The 19,715-nt window shown below is 38.6% G+C and overlaps 1 protein-coding gene across 2 annotated transcripts in view; it reads right to left on the reverse strand.

Annotated features, from left to right (window-relative positions):
* Positions 1–19,715, reverse strand: part of TRPM7 (transient receptor potential cation channel subfamily M member 7) — a 55,996-nt gene that overhangs the window by 16,928 nt on the left and 19,353 nt on the right. For both annotated transcript variants that reach the window (XM_081337681.1, XM_081337682.1), the window contains exons 2-21: positions 17,592–17,671; positions 17,071–17,109; positions 16,028–16,226; positions 14,326–14,539; positions 13,472–13,596; positions 12,290–12,461; positions 10,430–10,604; positions 9,399–9,522; positions 9,105–9,177; positions 8,141–8,241; positions 7,714–7,848; positions 7,201–7,254; positions 6,815–6,955; positions 5,951–6,085; positions 5,436–5,716; positions 4,715–4,943; positions 3,397–3,552; positions 1,890–2,033; positions 1,650–1,778; positions 858–1,142 (exon numbers count right to left, since the gene is read on the reverse strand). In XM_081337681.1, coding sequence (XP_081193807.1) covers positions 858–1,142; positions 1,650–1,778; positions 1,890–2,033; positions 3,397–3,552; positions 4,715–4,943; positions 5,436–5,716; positions 5,951–6,085; positions 6,815–6,955; positions 7,201–7,254; positions 7,714–7,848; positions 8,141–8,241; positions 9,105–9,177; positions 9,399–9,522; positions 10,430–10,604; positions 12,290–12,461; positions 13,472–13,596; positions 14,326–14,539; positions 16,028–16,226; positions 17,071–17,109; positions 17,592–17,671 — 2,991 coding nt within the window. The remainder of the gene's footprint in view (positions 1–857; positions 1,143–1,649; positions 1,779–1,889; positions 2,034–3,396; positions 3,553–4,714; positions 4,944–5,435; positions 5,717–5,950; positions 6,086–6,814; positions 6,956–7,200; positions 7,255–7,713; positions 7,849–8,140; positions 8,242–9,104; positions 9,178–9,398; positions 9,523–10,429; positions 10,605–12,289; positions 12,462–13,471; positions 13,597–14,325; positions 14,540–16,027; positions 16,227–17,070; positions 17,110–17,591; positions 17,672–19,715) is intronic.

Consider the following 19,715-nt stretch of genomic DNA (forward strand, 5'->3'; position numbering starts at 1 on the left):
TAGCAAAAGCCTTGCTTAGCACTGAAATTCTGGTTACAAGTGTCGGCGTATGTCAAGGATTACTTGTATGGATATTGCCAGGAAGTCTGTTAGCAAACTAGCAAATGCTAAAGATTACTAAGTGGGTTTCCATCTTCATGTCTGGGGAATGACATATTCTTATGGTTTAACGAGTAAAGAAAATTCAAAACTTTCAAATTTGGTTAAGATTCATATAATGCAAAACTATTCTTCTGCAGATAATATATAAAACCAGAGAGGAATGGAATAGGATCCTGATCCTCTTCGGGCCACTCAAATTTTTGGATAATGCTTTTCCATTCCTCCTCATAGTTGTCACCAAACTGTAACTGGAGCTAATGTTACATCTTCAAGATGAAAATTATTACAATTAATGGGAAATACTTGGACTAAATCTGGGAAGCAGCTATTTGGGCTTCATCTGTAATTTCTGCATATCAGTTCTGATCCATGTTTACCTTTCTATGTATAAATCCGTGATTTCAATGCAGAAAACAGTCCAGGCCACACATGTGGACTATATCTATGTAAAGTCTGTGTAAATCACACATGTGCAGCAAATACAATATGGGGGATGGGCAAGCAATAAAATGTGATCATTCAATTTCAGACATTTCCATTCTATATCATATTGCATATAAGATCAAATACACCTATATTTGCTTATATCCATAGATATATTCATATTATCCCTCCCATACAAAGAATTAGCTACTAAATTCTTTTTTAGCTATCAATCTTTATTTACGGAAAGTAAAATAAAAACTAAATTTATATGCATTAAAAATTCAAGGAACAAACCACAATAATATTTTTCTTATAAAAAAGAAACTTACCATTTTCCCAATCATCATGACATAGGGCCCAGCATGTTGGTTTACAGCCAGAAAATCCAACAGTCTCACATACCAAAAGATTATATTCAGGCAGTAAGTGAGTCTTCCAGCAACGAAAACATAATTTATTTGGTAAGTATTTTCATGGAAGTTCCCTTTTGCTCCAAATCTTAGTACAAAACCAATGAAGAAAGTGATAATGGCGATTGTATCGCTGACGTTGAAGTAATCGTTGAACCACACTTTAACCTTCTGACTAACCTTCCCAGCCTCTGACATAAAGATCTGTATTAAAAATAACAAGAAATTGGGCATGGTCAATTTTGTTTTGTATCGAGGACATGAGCGGCCTGATTAGATGGCCATTACATGTGAATCACAGCAATCTCTGTTGTATGCCAGAAAGCGGAGACCAAAAATCATGGCAGTAGCTTTACAAACCAGGGTTATAAGGCAGTGGTTTCCAGGGGGCCCCCTTTTATATAGCAATAGCAATAGCTTTTAGACTTGTATGCCACCCAATAGTGTTTTACAGCACTCTCTGGGAACATATTGGCCTCAACAATCTGGTTCCTCATTTTACCAACCTGGGGTTCAAACATTATGCAAACATTATTCACAGGGTCAGATGAATGTCCAGCCTTGAACAATTTATGCTGGACTGGCAAAGTACAACTTGTGCATACCATCTTTATACAAATAATTCAGACCACTGATTTTTGATTTTTATTTTTTTGGGGGATGAAGTTATCTGAAACCTTCTTCAGTGGAACAATGTTAAGGTGGACATACCTCTCGGATTTTCTCAACCGCCAATGTGAAAATGTAAGCAATGACAATCCATTCCTGAACCGAAGGCAATTCTTCCATTTTCACAAGAACCACAAAAGTATACAGCATCAGGAATCCTATATAGGCCAACTACAAAAACAAGCCAAACGTTAAGATACCCATCTGGATAAGTAAAAAATAAAAAATAAAAAATCCCGGGGGGTGGGGGGGGATTCCTTACCACAACTAAAACCAACTCACCGTGTTGAACCAGAATTTCACGATTGGAGCGTGATAAAAAGCATAAAACTTTCGTGTAATGGGGAGCCTCTTAGGTTTTATGATGCTCTCCATATCATGCTTTCCGTCAGAATGATCCAAGACCCTCACTTCTTTGAACACTTCCTAAGATTGAAACGATATGTTTAAATGAGCTACATTTGGAAAGGGCTGTATTTTTGTTATTAAGAGTAGCTGACTGGATCCAGACATAGTCATAGTCAGTGACAGAGTGGCAACACAATTCATTGGCTCCCAGTTGTCTTCCGAGTGAGATTCAAGGTTCTGGTAATGGTTTTCAAGGCCCTACATGGCATGGGTCCGGAGTACCTTAGGGATCACCTGCTGCCGGCATCAACTTCCCTCCGCCCTGTGCGTTCCCACAGAGAGGGCCTCCTCAGGGTGCCACCGGTCAGAGAATGTCGTCTGGTGGCCCCCAGGGGGAGGTCCTTCTCTGTGGGCGTCCCGGATTTATGGAATCGGTTGCCGGTTGAGCTCCGGATGGCGCCCGACCTTTGCTCCTTCCGGCGCGATCTGAAGACTTATTTATTCGAAGAAGCCGGCCTGGCCTGATGGGGGATGGGTTGGGATTTTATTGTTGTTGTAAATATATTTACCTATTGTTTTAGCTTGGGCATTTTGTTTAATTCTTTTTTAACTTTTGTATCTTTGTACTTTTATATGTCTGCCCTGTTCACCGCCCTGAGTCCTTTGGGAGAAGGGCGGTATACAAATAAAATTATTATTATTATTATTATTCACAGACCAAAAGTCCCAATTCAGTGCTCAGGATTTCTAAGCAGGACTGAAGAAACATCTGAGGACCCAGATTGTTGGGGGCAATAAGCTGACTTTGTAATAATGCCGCTTGGGGTGTGTGTGAAAGCCCTAATAAGCAGGCATATACATAGAATGAAGGCTACTGCTAAGCTTGTAAGCCGCCCTGAGTCTTCGGAGAAGGGCGGGATATAAATGGAATTAAAATAAAAAATAAATAAAATCTACTGAAGCTCCTGCTATCCATCACTATCAGCAATACTAAGCTGAACAAACCAGTGACTGATCTCGGTCTACAGCAAGTTATTTGCTATATAAAGCCTATTTTCCAAAGTTCCTATAGTACCTATTTTGGAAAATATACTATTTGGAAAATAATACCTATTTCCCAAAGTACCTGAAAGCAAGACAAAAAGCAAGGGATGGAATCTAATCAAGGGGGGAAAAACCGACCTAGATCTAAGGAGGAATTTCCTGACAGTTAGAACAATTAATCAGTGGAACAACTTGCCTCCAGAAATTGTGGACGCTCCAACACTGGTTTTTAAGACGAGATTGGACAAATATTTGTCCGAAATTGTATAGGGTTGTATAGGGTTTCCTGCTTGAGCAGGGCGTTGGTCCCTTCCAATTCTGTTATTCTGTTAAGTTCCTAATTTGTCCCATTGGCTTTAATGGGGCCTGGATCCATTGAAAGATTGTGAAGACTTACCATTGGTATTTCTTCTGCCATGTTCTGAAAATTGTTTTCACTGTCTTCCATTGTCATTTGATGTGCATCTTGGGACTGAGGAATGTGTGACATTTCAGCCTTGGTTTTGTACTCCAGCATTAATATAGTAGGAGGAAGAAGGATGCTCAGGATTACCTGCAAGATGTAACATTCAAACAATTTAAAGAATTATTTCCATGTAGAGGTACTTAGAAAACAAAACAGAAGGGGGAAAAAAAAGGAAAAAAAAACACCCAGCACACAGATTCTCTGCTTTCTCTCCCCACCCTAATTTCAGCAAAATATGTCAGGTAGCAAGTAAAAGATGTAGAAGAATGCTTATATTGAGCAGCTTACGAATATATGCAGACAATTTCATAATACTCTTGAGGGGGAAGAATGCTCACCATGTCTAAATTATTATCTTAACTAAATGGGTTTGTACAAATTTCCATCCCTCGTCGTATTTTTCCCTCCACAATATTGCATTCTGACTTCTGCAGCCAAGTTTAGCTGATTCAATCTTTGCAAAGCTTCTTTTCGTATCATTTAAGAAATGAAGCACGGCCACTTCTGATGATTCTTTGCTGATGAGCAAAGCAAGCGAGGGACCCACAAACCAAACCCAAGAAAGACAATCACGTAGCCTGGCTTAAAAGGAGACCTCAGAAGGTTGTGTAAAAGCACAGGTTTTGTTTTTTTTTTAAACAGAAGCATCTTCTTTCATTCTAACACGGTGGGGTAAATTTTCAGCCTGGTGTCTGGAGAGAAATGGAACCTCCTGTTGTTAATCTAGTCTATGTGGTTTACTTGTCTTGTACCATTCTGAAAACTTACCCCATTCACACCCTGATGCTTTGTCTGAATTCTGAGGAAGCTCTCACTTGCTCAGCTCATGCTACTAAAATGAAGCATACATGTGAAGACTTTCTACATCGCGTTTTACTTTACTACCTGTAGGAAGCTCAATTATAGTTCAGTTTTACACAGGGATTGAGTCTGTTAATGGGTCACCACTAAGGTTTTAGTAGAAGATTAGTTCTCATGATGAACTAGAGATTCATCTCCACTTAAGGACTACTTGCCTGGATTCGGCCTTCTATAGGACTGTACCTTTTTCAAAAAAGATAATAAAGCATCAACAGAAAAGTTATTGTGCATTCCAACACCACCTCTAGCTTTGATTTTTACACATCCCTAAATAAAAGATGATACCGACAAAGACTATAGAACTAGCTTGAAGTTGTCTCCTTTCTTCATATAACTCTATTGCAATAACTCTCAAGGCAGACACTGAAAACAAACATGAAAGGCATACCTTGTACCATGAATTTTTCCTCATGTTCAGTCTTCCCATCCACATATCTGATAGTAACATCTGGGTACAAGTGTGTGCTACAAAAGGACGAAGGCGTGAAGAAACGGCTAGTTTAAGGCAGGTGGCATTACTCCAGTTTTTTAGCTCGTAGGTTAGTAACTTCATTGCCATAGTTTCATCTTGTCGAAAGGACTGCTCTAATAACTCAACAGCCAGCTCCCCAAATTCACTGAAGAAAGGAGAAAAAACCCCCAAGACACTTAAAGACACATATGAAGAAAGACAAACTTGTTCACCCATAATGAACCCGACTTGCCTAGACTGAGGGAATGTACCCGTTTTAAAATTCTATGCGTTTGAGAGGAAGATTTTTTTAAAAAATGAAAGATTTTCTTTCTAAAATATAATAAAAGTTTTAATTTTAACTCAAGTCCAATTACTTTTCTTCCTGAGGAGAACTAGTATCTGATTCAGGAAAATGCTTCATTTATTCACAATGTTGCTGGAGCCGTTGCTGAATTTCCACAAAAAAACGTATCTCACCAAATCAAATGTGAAAAACTAACGCAAATGATTGACTGGCCATTTTGAAGAAAATAAAAGGAAACGTCCAGCGTTAAGAATGAAAAAGACAACTGACTCTTAACTGTGGGACTGTTGTTGTTTTTACGAAGTGTAATTTTGTCGCACAAGAGATGACACAGCACAAGAGATGACTCACCTGGAGTATTCTTTTAGTTCTTCTGAGGTATCGTCAACCAGGTCATTTTGTTTTGATTCATAGGCCATGGAACGGTAAAGCTTGCAGGCCACTAAAGCTTTCGCCATGGACTCTTCGCCGTGCTGCCAGAAAAAGAGCGCCATTTTTTGTCTCTTCATTAGCACCGCCCAAAGTAACAACTCATTAAGAGGGTACGGAAAACGCCTGGTTTCCGGATCATCAATATCGACAATGTCATCTTTGGTTTTTTTCTTTTTTCCTTCATCTGTGGCAGTGTCAGCCTTTCAAAAGAAAAAGGAAAAAAAACACAAACACAAGAGCCTGTAATTGAAGAACTTATAATTTATTTTTTTAAAAAAATATATTGTGTTGGACCAATTACGCGCTCAATGGCCAAACCACCCACGCTTATACTCTGACGATGTTAGCAGGGGCTAACGAAAGCTTAGTATTTAATAAAACACACAAACACACACACACACACACATGCCAAGGGAGCAGCTGCTATTGCATACCTTTGGTTTGTAAGGCTGTGCAGTTTTGATGAAGTGATTGTGCCGCATTTTTTCTTTCTTATCCACCCTGTTCCCAAAAGGTTCGTGGCTTTTACGCAACTGAGGGGTGCTGCCTGAAGCATTTCGCCCGGAGCGCTACATATACGTTACATGTATGTTTTTTAAAAGGTTAAAAACAAATTAAAAAGAGGGTTATTCAAATACGTTGCCAGGCTTGCACAAAACAATAGAAAGCATTACCTAAAGTTATAAAACCCAGATGGGTTTTAAATACGTCAAGTGATACACAGCCTAATTATAACCACAGAGGTGAGAGAATGTGGACATCAGAGATTAATTGCATATCAGTTATGAATGCACTGGAAGGAAACTTCTCATCCAGCTTCTGTCTACAAAACTGGGATAAAACTCGCCTATCTTAAAAGGCTGTTTGAACATTCAGTGGAAATAATATTTCTGTTCTCTTAGAAAACACATGTGAATTGCTCTGGACCTAATCTAAGTATCCAGACGGAGGCCACTTACCATGAACATTATCACTTCAGTTCTGAAAGCATTTCATGGGCTGCTAGGTTTCTACTGAGATGCTTGCAATGTCCTGCAGTGCTTTATACAGCTTAGCCTTGAATATCTGAGCGAGGGCCTTCTCCCTGGTGTACCTGCACATCAACTAAAATCTGATGGAGATTGCCAACTGAGGGTGCCAGGTTTGCCTAGGATTAAAGACTACAATTGGAGCATCTGCACAAGATCTTAATGGACAGGCAGATCCACAAGGGAGAAAGGCTGATTCGTAAGAAGCCAACTCTACTTACACATTGGAAAACACGCTTTCATTTGTCACACAAAATAAAAATCATGTACCCGGCTGCTGCCACTGAGGCTGTTGTAGATCACTCGGAAGCGTTTCCTTGTGTATGTGCACCGATAGGTTCCTCCCATTAAGTATTCAACAACAAGCCCAACGTCAATCAGAGTGAGCTTGTACCCTGGAGGAAGATTTCCCTATGAACGAAAAATAGAAATTTGGAACTGCGTTTCAAAATTTTTTGGCATTGTTGAAAAAAAAGAAGAAGGATCTGCTAAATAAAATAGCCTCCTTACCCTTGATTAAACCCCTTCCCCCAGGTGTTTTGGAACTGCAAACTCATCAGAAACAAAACTATACTAAACTGGGAGAAGGGAGGAGATGAATATGGTTTGTGAGATTCTGAAGAACATGAAAACATTTTATCAACTGAAGCCTTTACCTGTTTGACATCTCGGACAATGTGAAACAATGCTGGATTTGTTGGGCCTTGTTTCTTGATGAAGAAAGTAGAAAATGAAGAATTTTAGATAGTTTCAGGCAAGCAATAAATAGAAGAATTACAAAATGCTGATTGTTCCCTTATTTTGGTTTAACTAGCCAAACGGCTATACTGTTGCAATATCTAAAATGAAAATTGAAGCACTTTAAACCGTTATAAAATAGTTCTGCACAAGCAAAGTTTTCACTCAGCAGAAGGGGGAAAAATGTACAAATTGATATGGAGGAGCAAAATTTCTGTTCTGCTATTGGATTCCATTCCAATAAAGGTGGAATACAATAAAATCATCTATTAAAATTATCTTAGCAAAGAGTTATTGGCCAAATTTGTTTTTCCCCTCAAATCACCCAATACGTTTTGCTTGGTTTCCAGATGAAAACGTAAACCTCGTTCCATGGCAGAGATTTTAAAAACAGTGTGTGGACATTTTGCAATGGATGATCCTCAACTTACAGTGTTGTAAAGTTCTTCCAGTCTGGGAATTGTCAGAAATTTGTGCATGCTTATTCCATTTTCAATAAGAAGTTTCACAAAGGCAACTCTGTCCATCACAAGAGCATCCAACATAGCCTGCTCTAAAGAGCCAACCTGAATGAAATGTTAAGATGACCATGCTTAAATTGAACAATATACAGAAATACAAAACGTGACGCAATATTGCCCGAATATGGCAGTATTATGCAAACAAAGAGTTTATTTTTAAATGACAATTCCTACTTTGAAAATACTGATAAATTAAGAATCTGCTTAAGTAAAAATTAATGTTGTTTAATTTGCCTTGGGGTTGTGGAGACGAGGTAGCCCAGCACTCTGTTTGCTCATTCTGGTTATCAGCAATCTTATTTATGTTGTCCGTATTCCAACTGCCAGCTTTACTTACCAGCCACTGTTGTCCATAAACAAAAACATGATTTTTGGCAATGTCAACTCGATCCCAAGCAAGGGTTAGAATAAGCTGATCAAAGGCAGAAGCATTTGTCCCTAAAAACAAATGTAAACAAACAAAAAAAGTTTTGAAATTCAATCTGTTAGCCACAAAAGTCTAATTCCAAAAGTATCCAGAGCCAATACAATTGGCTGATTTTAATATTTTGCTAAAGGGAAATAACACATGTGGATTGGAGGAAAGGCCCTGAAGCTAAGAAAGATCTATTATTTTACAGAGCTACAGAATGAAGTGTACAGACAGAAGAGAATATCTGTAGCTCAGGTTGAACTGTGGGGGTCCTTGATGCTCTCTGACAGTTGGTCTTCAAACCTGGCCCTTTTATGACTTGTGGACTTCCAACTCCCAGAATTCCTTAGCCAGCGTGCCTGGCTGAGAAATTCTGGGAGTTGAAGTCCACAAGTCATAAAAGGGCCAAGTTTGAAAACCCCTGCTCTATGAGCTTGGTTGTTTTCTTGCAGATGATCCCTCAGTGCACTGATGTTACTTAAGTTTGGCAATAAAACATCTGCAAAAAAACAACCAAGCTCAGAGAACACCAGAGATCCAATAGAATAAAGTGTGCCTGAAATTAATAGATCGGTGAATGTTGTTCATATCTGACCACCCCATCAATATGCTGGAGGGTACCATAAAAGAAATGGCAAGTTTATGCAGAATTAAACCAAGAGTTATCCAGCATTCAGACAATTGCATATAATTGTCACACCCTTATAAAGAAATGATGAAATCAGGATCTGAAAGAATCAATCAAATAAACAGCAAAAAGATGATTATTATTTTTTTCCTAAAGGGTATTCCCGAAACAATTCCCAATCAGAAACAAGACAGCCAAAAAGTAGCGTGGAACCATCTTACCTTCTAAGATAAACAATATAACTTTAAAAGAAAAATGTACCTTTCAGTAGAGCTGTAAGGATGGCAACATCAATATCCTGATGTTCATCAGATCCAATGTGGAACACTGTAATCTGTTTTAAAAATTAAATTAAGAAAGAAAGAAAGCAAAGTTTTTTAGATGTGGACACTGCCTCTCACGTACACAGATTGTATCATGTTAAAGTGAAATGGGAATTCTAACTTCAGTAATATTTGCAAGTAGACCAATTATCTGGATTTAGTAGAATATATTTGAATTCTTCCCAGGGTAAAATATTCATTGAGCAAAACCTTGTAGCACGTGGAGGCTTACCAGTTCCCTTTTTTTCATGCATTCCAGCAGTGTCTGGAATAAATGAACCGCTTCACTCTGACCAAAATTGAATGTCTTTTTGATGGTTGAAATGATTTCTGGTTCAGCTCCGTCAGGGATACTCCTGAGGTTAAATAAAGAAATCAGAAATTTCTGCATAATTATCATAGGTACAGTATCAGATATGTTTACAAAATAAATTTCAAAGCTTAGAGGGGAAAGACAGATTCATTACAGAACTAGGTCCCAGTAAAATGTTTCTCAGGCAGCTGCGCTTAGGTCAGGCGTAGGAAACCTTGGCTCTTTTAGGACTCGTGGACTTCAACTCCCAGAATTCCTGAGCCAGCACAGCTGGCTCAGGAATTCTGGGAGTTGAAGTCCACGAGTCCTAAAAGAGCCCAGGTTGCCTACCCCTGGCTTAGGTTAAAGATTCAACTGCAGAAAAATTGCTCTCATCCTAGGGAGACGCTATAGTTCAGTGGTTGAGCACACATGCTTTTGCACAAAGGAAGCCTCTACTTCAGACATGTCAAACTCACGACGTCACGTGACGTCGCACGACGTATCGGAGCTTTTTCTCCATTGCCGTCAATGGGATAGGCGTGGTTTTCTGATGACGTGTCCGGCCCACGGGCCGGCAGTTTGACACCCCTGTTCTACTTGAACACATTTCAGGGTAGCAAGGCTGAAATGGATTCTAGTCCACAAATCTGGATGACATTTGGAAAAGACTGAGCAAGAAGGACAAACGACCCAATTTGATAAGATAAGATAACCTTTATTGTCTTTTTTTTTTTTACTGTGGGCACAACGGCACACATCAAAAATGAAATGTAGTTGCCCGCTCTCAAAAGTGAAGCACATACATGACACACACCTAAACATACTACATACAACATATGTATAGACCCACACCCCTACATATACATAACAAATAAATATTAAATACTGTCCACCTTGAACGTATAACGGAAGGAGATGGAAATGGAGATCAGCCCCGCTGTAGGTGGCTGATGCTTCAAAAGGCTTACCCGCCTTCTTCTGTTTGCTTATAAACATAAGCCAGGATATCCGCAGCTCTGCCAGTCCCTTCGCAGACCACCACTGGAACAGGAGGGCTTTGCTGAAGATACTCCAGGACAGTAAGGACAACATTGGGACCCCCTTCAAAGATAAGTGCCACCACAGGAACACCTTGACCAATTCCTAGGTAAAGAGGTTTTAAAGAAAATATAAAAATGCTCTGTTCACTTGAAACAGATTTCTTTTTTTTTTTAAATTAAATTTTAAAGCCCCAGCTTTACAATATAAAAAGCTGAATGTGCATCCTCTACACAGCAGGGCTCTTCAAACTTGGCCCTTTTGTGACTTGTGGACTTCAACTCCCAGAATTCCTCAGCCAGCCTGCAGATTTTGTTGTTTTGTTAAATTGACTTCGCAGTTTCTGTTGGTTGGCAAAATTAATTTTACTGCTATTCATCAGTAAGCAATGAACATTATTGCTTAACTGTATTGAGCAACTCTAACTGAATGATCAATATGTGCCGGGGATACAGACTGAACTATGGAGGATATGAGAGCCTTGCAGAAATATTTAAGCACGTACATAATATTGCTGAGATATTTCAATGAATGTTATGAGTAGGCAAAGAAAAAGAACAATGAACAGGCATTAAAAAGTAGAATGCAAATGAATAATGAAAAGATTTACAAAAGCCAGAGAGGTCACGATTTTCCAGTATAGTTGACTATGGAGAGCTGAACACATTATATCATTTTAAAAGCCTGAAAAAACACTCAGGTTTGCAGAAATTAAATAGGCCCGGCTGCTGCTCACAACCACATGAAAGAACATGTAGGAAAGCTACAGTGACTGCCTTGAACAACCTGGCAGAAAGGTGAAATACATTTGCAATCCTTTCTATACTCAAACTCTCTTTCCTGTAACCTGTAATTGGGTGAAACGGTGCAGCAGAGGGCAAAACCTTTTGAACCAAGGTACCGCAGGTGGACTAACTTGCAGAAGGTGTCCAAAATCCGGGACCCAAGACTCCCATGGAATTGAAACATAGACTAGCCTCGACATTTGCCTTTCATTGCACAAACAAGTCAAAAGTTGAACAGCACCCATTTTAAATATAGGTAATCATGCACAAGGTCTGAAGTGTGGTTTTACCACAGTCAGCTAAGTCAGCATAAATGCAACCCAAACACTGTAAATACGCAATCATTTTTCACAGCAATTTTTTTTATAATTACGAAACATTGCACTATCGAAGTTTTACCATAATCTATTTGAAAAATTGAAATAGATGCATTGCATGTCTTACCAATGAATATATGTGAATTGACCTTCCACAAGTAGAACAATTTTTTTAAAAAAATCAGTTCCTACTATTACACAAGCTCCATAAAACCTTTACCACTTTATCACCCATCTTCTAGCTTGAAAGTCATATTATTTCATCCACATTAAAATAAATACTCAATAAAAAGGTAAAGGTAAAGGTTCCCCCGCACATGCGTGCTAGTCGTTTCCAACTCTAGGGGCTGGTGCTCATCTCCGTTTCAAAGCCGAAGAGCCAGCGCTTGTCCGAGGACGTCTCCGTGGTCATGTGGCCGGCATGACTAGACGCCAAAGGCGCACGGAACACTGTTACCTTCCCACTGGAGCAGTCCCTATTTTTCTACTTGCATTTTTACGTGCTTTCCAACTGCTAGGTTGGCAGAAGCTGGGACGATCAACAGGCGCTCACTCTGTTAAGCGGCACTCGGGATTTGACCTGCCAAACTGCCGATCTTCTGATCAACAAGCTCAGCGGCTTAACCCACTGAGCCACCGCGTCCCTATAATACTCAATACTATCATTATAATCATATACCACACGTACTTGCATGAATTCGTTGCTGACTGATTGTTTTTTCCAGTTCTCGCCGCAATTTCACTTCTGCTCCGTATTTTCCCACTGTGCCATCATCCACCAGTATGAAATGGGAATGAAGATTATTCAGGACGTTTAATTTACTTAAAGGATTTAGCAGAGTTTGATATGGAGCAACAACCTAAACATAAAACAAAATTAATCTGTTCCTGTGTAATAAATCAAGGTTGCTCTTTCAAACAGACAACAGACTGCAATCTCCAATGATCGTCCTATCAATTAGTGAAGGGCCAATCCTCTGTTCTTCAGAAAAGGAAATGGCAATACAAGATGAACTTGCAGGTGGCTTTATTCAAAAGTGGAATACTGTTCCACTTTTATATCTGATGGAGGTGGTGGAGAGAGAGGGGCATGGGGATTGCTGATCCACAGAGTGGTCAAGGGTCAGACATGATTGAATGCCTGATGATGATGAAAGACTATTACAATTAAACTCCAATGCATTGACACATTTTTTTTGCAATAGTGGTGAATATCTGTAGCTCGGATGGAGAGTGAAGGTTCAATTTCTGAGCTTGTGGGTTGGTTTCCGAATGTTTCGTTACCAGGCTAGGTAACATCTTCAGCGGAGTTTAAGAGGAAGATGTTACCCAGCCTGCTAACGAAACGTTTAGAAACCAACCCACAAGCTCGGAGAACAAACCTTCACCCTCGCATTTCAAAATATTTATTGCAAAATCAAGGCCTTCTATGTGTCCAAAATAGAGTTTTGTTTAAGTATCTTGCTTTGCTCTGATATACTGTACCAGTTTGTTAACTAACACAAAGTATAAACTCTCTGCAAAAAAAATCCAGCTTTCAACCCCATTCATTTTACAATTACATTTTATAACCTTAAAAATTCAGATCAAAACCCGAACAGGAAAATGGCCTGGTTATGTGCTGGGCCTTGGGGTCCCAAGCGTGTTATGGACCCTGTTTCCTGCTTATCTATGGATTATAATTTTTCTCAGCTATATTTAGTTTTTCTCATTGGGTTTTTCTCATTGGTTTCAATTGGTTTTATGTTTTGTGACCCAGAATCGCTTGTTTGAAAACGGCAGCCATGTAAATTGAACGAACGAATAAACAAATAAAATAAACAATTTTCATCCCCAGTTAAGAGCACATACAATGATTTTAGGAACTTACGTCTTTCCCAACGAGGTCATTTCTGTTCTCAATCACTCCCCAAGGAGCTATTCCAATAGTGCAAATCTTTCGAGATGAGTGGGAGGCATGCTCCTTGAGAGCATCACCAACGTGTTTTGCAACTCCTACGCAAGAACAAAAGTACACGTGCATTGAGAATAAATCTCCACAAAATTCAGTACATAATTCAGTACATTGGTTCATACAAGACAACCAATTAATACTTGTCAATTAAAAAGCAATTCACTGTCATCCTTTTATTAGTCCTTTTCATCCTCTCCCTAGTCTGGTTCACTAGCTTCGCCCCTCTTCTGATCACGAGAATGTATATACTTAATATACTTACAAACTTTCGTTCAGTGACCGAACTTACAATGACGCTGAAAAAAAGTGATTGTTTTTCACGCTTACGACCGTTGCAGCATCTCCATGGTCACGTGATCAAAATTCAGACACTTGGCAACTGGCTCATATTTACGACGGTTGTAGTGTCCCGGGATCATGTGATCCCCTTTTTGCGACCAAGCAAAGTCAACGGGAATGCCAGATTCACTTAATAACCGTATTACCAATCTAACAACTGCAGTGATTCACTTAGCGACTGTGGCAAGAAAGGTCATGAAATAAGGCAAAACCCACTTAGCAACCGATATTTTGGGCTCAATTGTGGCCGTAAGCCGAGGACTATCTATGTTATCTCTCAAGCTCGGTGTCATCCCAGGGTTCCAAATATGCTACCTCCATGGACCTTTAAAAGAAGTTCTGACTCATTGTGACATCAAAACAGTAACACGACTCAGGACCAATTGTCTTGTACATGTACATCAAAAATAAGTTTCAAGTCAAGGCATCACCTGTGTTCACCCCTCCAGTTATAATCCAGGCTCCGGTTGTTACTGCAGCTTTAATAAGGCCTTTCCCAAGCAACTGTTTGATCCGTGGGTGAAGCTCAAATTTTTGCATCCCTCCGTGTACAGAAACAACTAGTTTTGGCAGTTCCAGCTGCCATTCTTTAAGCATCAGTTGGAGAATGGCCTCAGGCCTGGTGTCATATGATAATCGTACATACTGTCAGAAAAAGGGAACGAAACAAGCAAAATATGTAAAATAATTTCTGCACTGACACACAAATATACAGCTGAAAGACTCCTTCAGATTCAGAATAGTTTCTAATGAATGTTTTCAGAGATATGTTTGGATTCATAAAATGATTTGTTCGATTGTGGTTTAGCATATTCTACAAATACAAGCCATTCTAATTTCTACCCCTGGGTTAATCATTTAATAACGCAAATCTAGGCATAAAGGCTTAGTTAACAAAGAATGGTTAAAATAAAATGGAGCTCAGCGTGATACACCAATGACTTTAAGACTTAAAATATAAGGATAAGCTAAATTCTCTTCAAAATAGCATTTAAGAATACCAATTTTGACAGACTTTCTCTGGCTTCCACAATACGTTTGGTGTGAGTTCAAGGTATATATGATGACTTCTCAACAACTGGAATTTTTGCACTGGAGGAAGTAGCACTTTCTCTATGTTTTGGGTGCAATAAAAAAAAACAGTGGAAGGAGGAAGTGTTTTCTCGGTTGTGGCACACAGTTACCGAAAACCTTCAGTTTTTATAGACACAAGACCAGAGGTAGGCAACCTCGGCTCTTTTATGACTCATGGACTTCAACTCCCAGAATTCTTGCGTCAGCTATGAGTCCATGAGTCATAAAAGAGCCGAGGTTGCCTACCCCTGCACAAGACTAACAAGAGAGGTTTTCTTTTATCACAAAATAAAAAATATATTGCGAAACAAGATTGTCAGTGGGGTTGTTTCTGTATTAATTGTCTTAAATATGTTTAGTTCATGAAGTTCAGCATGGTGACTAAGCAATAAATGCCCACATCCCAATGACTAATTCAAGTGTGTGTCTGTCTGTGCGGGCATATACGGACATGAACTTCCTACAAGGGAGTATGAAGAATAAACAAATGGAATAAGGCAGAGGTGGGGAACGATGGCACTTTTATGACTTGTGGACTTCAACTCCCAGAATTCTTGAGCTAGCCATCCTGGCTCAGGGATTCCGGGAGTTGAAGTCCACAAGTCATTAAAAGGGCCATCGTTCCCCACTCCTGGAATAAGGTGAAGTGCTTCAATTATGCCTCCATTTCACTGAATTATCAGAATCAACAAAATGCAAAGAAAAACTGAAATGCTGCATTAAATAAATGGACAAATGTAACATCCATATTAATGGATCAATTAATAGCCACTGATATGGATATAAAATCCAGTTCAAAAGATGGAAGTATAAATAATTGTTAGCCCCATCCATGGAAGCTTACCAGAAGACAAAAGAGTTTAGATAATATTTTAAACGGAAGGGCAATTCAGTCGTATGAGAACTTGACTCAACTCCCATCTATTTCTACCCTGTCACTTCTGGCTTGGATGGCCAATGCTCCTATTTTAATCTTCACTTGATATTGCATTTTAAGATGATTGCAGAAGCACTCATCAGCTCCACCGTGAGAAGACAAACAAAACTCTTGGTACAAACCTTAGCTCGGTAGGAATGAGAGCCTCCTTGAAAATTAATTATACCGTAAGCATCCGTTGAACTCTGCTCTGTATGTTTCTCTACAGACCATTCCTCGTGTTCCTGATTAAAGTTTTCACCTAGTTTCACATCGGAGTATTTCATGGCCAGGCTTGCAGTGAAGCACGCATGTTGCCGTACCAAGCGACCACAGCAGCACCTAAGGACAGGAATGTCACTTCAGGAAACTGGACAGGCACATTGCAGTAACATTACAAGCCGCAGGATATATTCATTGTACTTCACAGTCTCAACCTGTTAATTTCCACCAAATTTAAATCAGATACTTTCTTTCTCTGAAAACTGCAATTCTGATTTTTTTCAGAAACTTGGGAAGAAGTTCCCCTTTCAGAGGTCACATTAAAGAAATCAAACTGCAGTAGAATGAAGATTCATAATGCTATTAGGAAGAGAGATAATATCTAAGGGCTTGAATGCTATGATAGCAGGGATAGTTTTGTCTACTGCTCACTTTTAATTCATGCCTACATTCTCCATGCTCTTCATGTAAACACCTTTTTTCATTTAACCTTCTCTACATTTTGACTTATTTCTGCTCCCAGAGACTCTTTAGACCAGGCATGTCAAACACAAGGCCCGGGGGCCAGATCCGGCCCGCGAAGTGGTTTCATGCAGCCCGCAAAGCCATCCTGGAAACAGTGAGGGAACGGCCCCCACTGCCATGGCCCTGGCCCAGAGACCCTCCTTCTGCCAGAGACCCTCAGATCTGTCCCACTCCTGCCCAGGCCCCCATAGGCACCCTTGATGCGAATGAGGTAGAGCTGGCCACGCCCACCCAGTAGGCCATATGCACTCTAGCCACGCCCACCCAGTAGGCCACGCCCACCCAGGCCATACCCACCTGGCAACTGCAATGCTGATGCGGCCCTCAATGAAATTGAGTTTGACACCCCTGCTTTAGACAGACTATAGCTTACAGATATTTTACTTATATTATTCAACCTAGCTTTTAAGAATATTTTATTTCATGCAAAACTACTTACCTGACAAGTTGCTGACATATCTGACATCCTGGAAGACATCTAAGATTAAAAATGTAAAAAGATAATCTAAAACTGGTGACAGTTTCAAAAAGTACATTGATAAAACAGGATACCATATGACTTTTTTTAATAAAAAAGATTATTTTTGTTCACTACAGAACAACAGGAAAAAGAGTAAAACAAAGCAAACATGATGTAAGCAAAACAAAAAAATGGTATTGTTTCCAGCTGTGGGATATATTCAATAAATTAGCACAAATTAAGAGAAAAATCATAATTCCTTCTTCTCAATTATATCCCAACCTCAAGGAAAAAAAACCCCTCTTTTTACGTTCCTATTTATTTTCCAATTCTTAAAGCATTCCCATTTCATGCCATAGAATTTCCTCTTCAAATTTCTTAAATCCAAATTGCTACTGAAGAAATTAATAGACCTCTCAGATCCCTCATGAGAATGCTTAAATCTTAATTCTGAAGCGGATACCAACAGCTGCAATATTTGTGCATCTCTTTTCATTTACCTGTGAGGATCCTTTGAACTTGGTATTATGTAGACACATTCCCGTTTGGTGAAAGTATTTTCTATCCAAGATTTCTGGGACTGTAAAATAAAATGTTTTAAATATCATACCAAGGCAATAGTGGAGTTGCAGAGAGTTGTTTTTCCATGGGATCTATCGCCCATATTTCTCAGTAACTTAATGTCTAACTATGTCTCTCCCCTGTCAGTGTTCAAGCATATACAATTCAGGCCGTTAGATAAATCTACCGTTTATGCCTCATTAACCTGAAATAGATTAATCTTGCCAAATACGTTATTGCGTACAATATCTGATTCTTAAAGTAAAAATGTGTTTTAACTAATTTGTTATGAAGCAACACAATCTGAAGTTTTTAAAAATCAAGCTTAAGTAGGTTTTAATTTGTTATTTTCCTATAATGTTATATTTGCAACAGATATTTTGAGACTTGGTTTAATAAGAATATTTAATTCTTATTAGAGATTAATTCAAAATCCTCCCCATCCAGATATTGTGCAAAACACAACTGTAGTTTTCCAATAAATGTACTTTATAAACATCTTTGAGATTGTTTCATCTGAATTTCATCTGACTTTTCAAATTAACAGTATGTTTATTAGGCAAAGAGAAACACAAGACATCCAATTGGTAAACAGCTCACAATTTAGCACAAACATTACTACTTTACCATTAACAGGGTTACATTGAACAGAGAAGAAAAATCGGTCTGCTTTCAAATACAAAATGCCTGTTACATTTTCTCTTTATCTCTGTAAGGCATTTAACCACCTCTTATCAACAGCTCATTTGTTGATAAGAGGCTGAAATGAGCTAAAATCTCACAAACAACCCATTATATCAAACAAAAATAGGATGTTTAAGGCAGGATTGTAAGCAAGAAACCAACTGCTGGAGGACTCCCTAGAAATTGATTAACTAAAAATTAAATGTTTTACTCCAAGCATTCAAGTGAAAACGTACCCAACAAGTTTACCTTTACTTAGCTAGTATATTTCCTTAGGGGAAAAAGACAAAAGCTGGTGATAGGCAAGTTAGTCTCCACCAACATTTACCGGCATGCTGTTAAAACCTCTCATCTCTAAACATAAGAAGAATGTTAAACTCTGTTAATATAGTTATTATTCTAGGTATCTTAGGTATTTGTATAATATTAAAAGGAAAAAGGTAAAATCATAAAGCTAGCAAAATATTTTTTAAAAATACCTGATCAAGATACAAGGTCCACCTTATTTTGTTTTTGCAGAAATCCATGCCCAGCAACTACTAGCAGTCTCCTTTGAGGATCAATCTTATACCACAAAGTTTACTCTAATTTAAGGTTTTAGAGATGACAGGTTATAACAACGCACTGCTGCCTAAAATGCAGGATGAGATCAGACCTTAAAATAATTTAACATTACATTATAGGGACCATTCTATTATTGCATTTAAATGAAGTTCGTATTTTAAGGGGTTTTCTCTTTAATGTACCCTTATTATTTAACTATAACTCCAGAAATTAAAGTCTGTGATGTAAGAGAATGGATATGTCAGAAAACATTAAAATTAACATGAATGTTCTGCCATACTACGTTAAAGTTGTTCTTTGGTGACTGATGGTTATGCTTTGTTAAAGGAAAACATTTTAAAATTCACTAATATTTAATTTTTGGTTAATTAATATAACTGAGCACTGGTTGGCATCCAAGAATGGCAATTAAAAAATTCAACGAATCAATTTGAGCCCTTCAATAAACACTGAAATATAACAGATGTTTGATCCAGAGTTCTGAGATTAGACTATAGCACATGTGTGTTTGTTTATAATCCAACTATATTCTGTAACCATCAGTTCTATTTATATGGAACAGAAAGCAGGAATTCCCATTTATACGTTTAGGAAGATGACTGTGCATTGTTCACAAGATTCAGAAACTGTATTACCGGTAGACCTAAGTTCCTAGTTCATATAATACAAGAAACAAGTCATAAATGGAGTTGTCTGAAAATCAGACACATCCAACAGCAGGAGAAAATAGATGAAGATTAGAAAAAGTTTGACAGCATGCCAGTCATTCATCTGCACGTTTGACTTATGGTTCTCAGCAAATCCAGACATGTATT

Source organism: Vipera berus (assembly GCF_964194415.1).
Source record: "Vipera berus genome assembly, chromosome: 12".
Taxonomy (NCBI): domain Eukaryota; kingdom Metazoa; phylum Chordata; class Lepidosauria; order Squamata; family Viperidae; genus Vipera; species Vipera berus.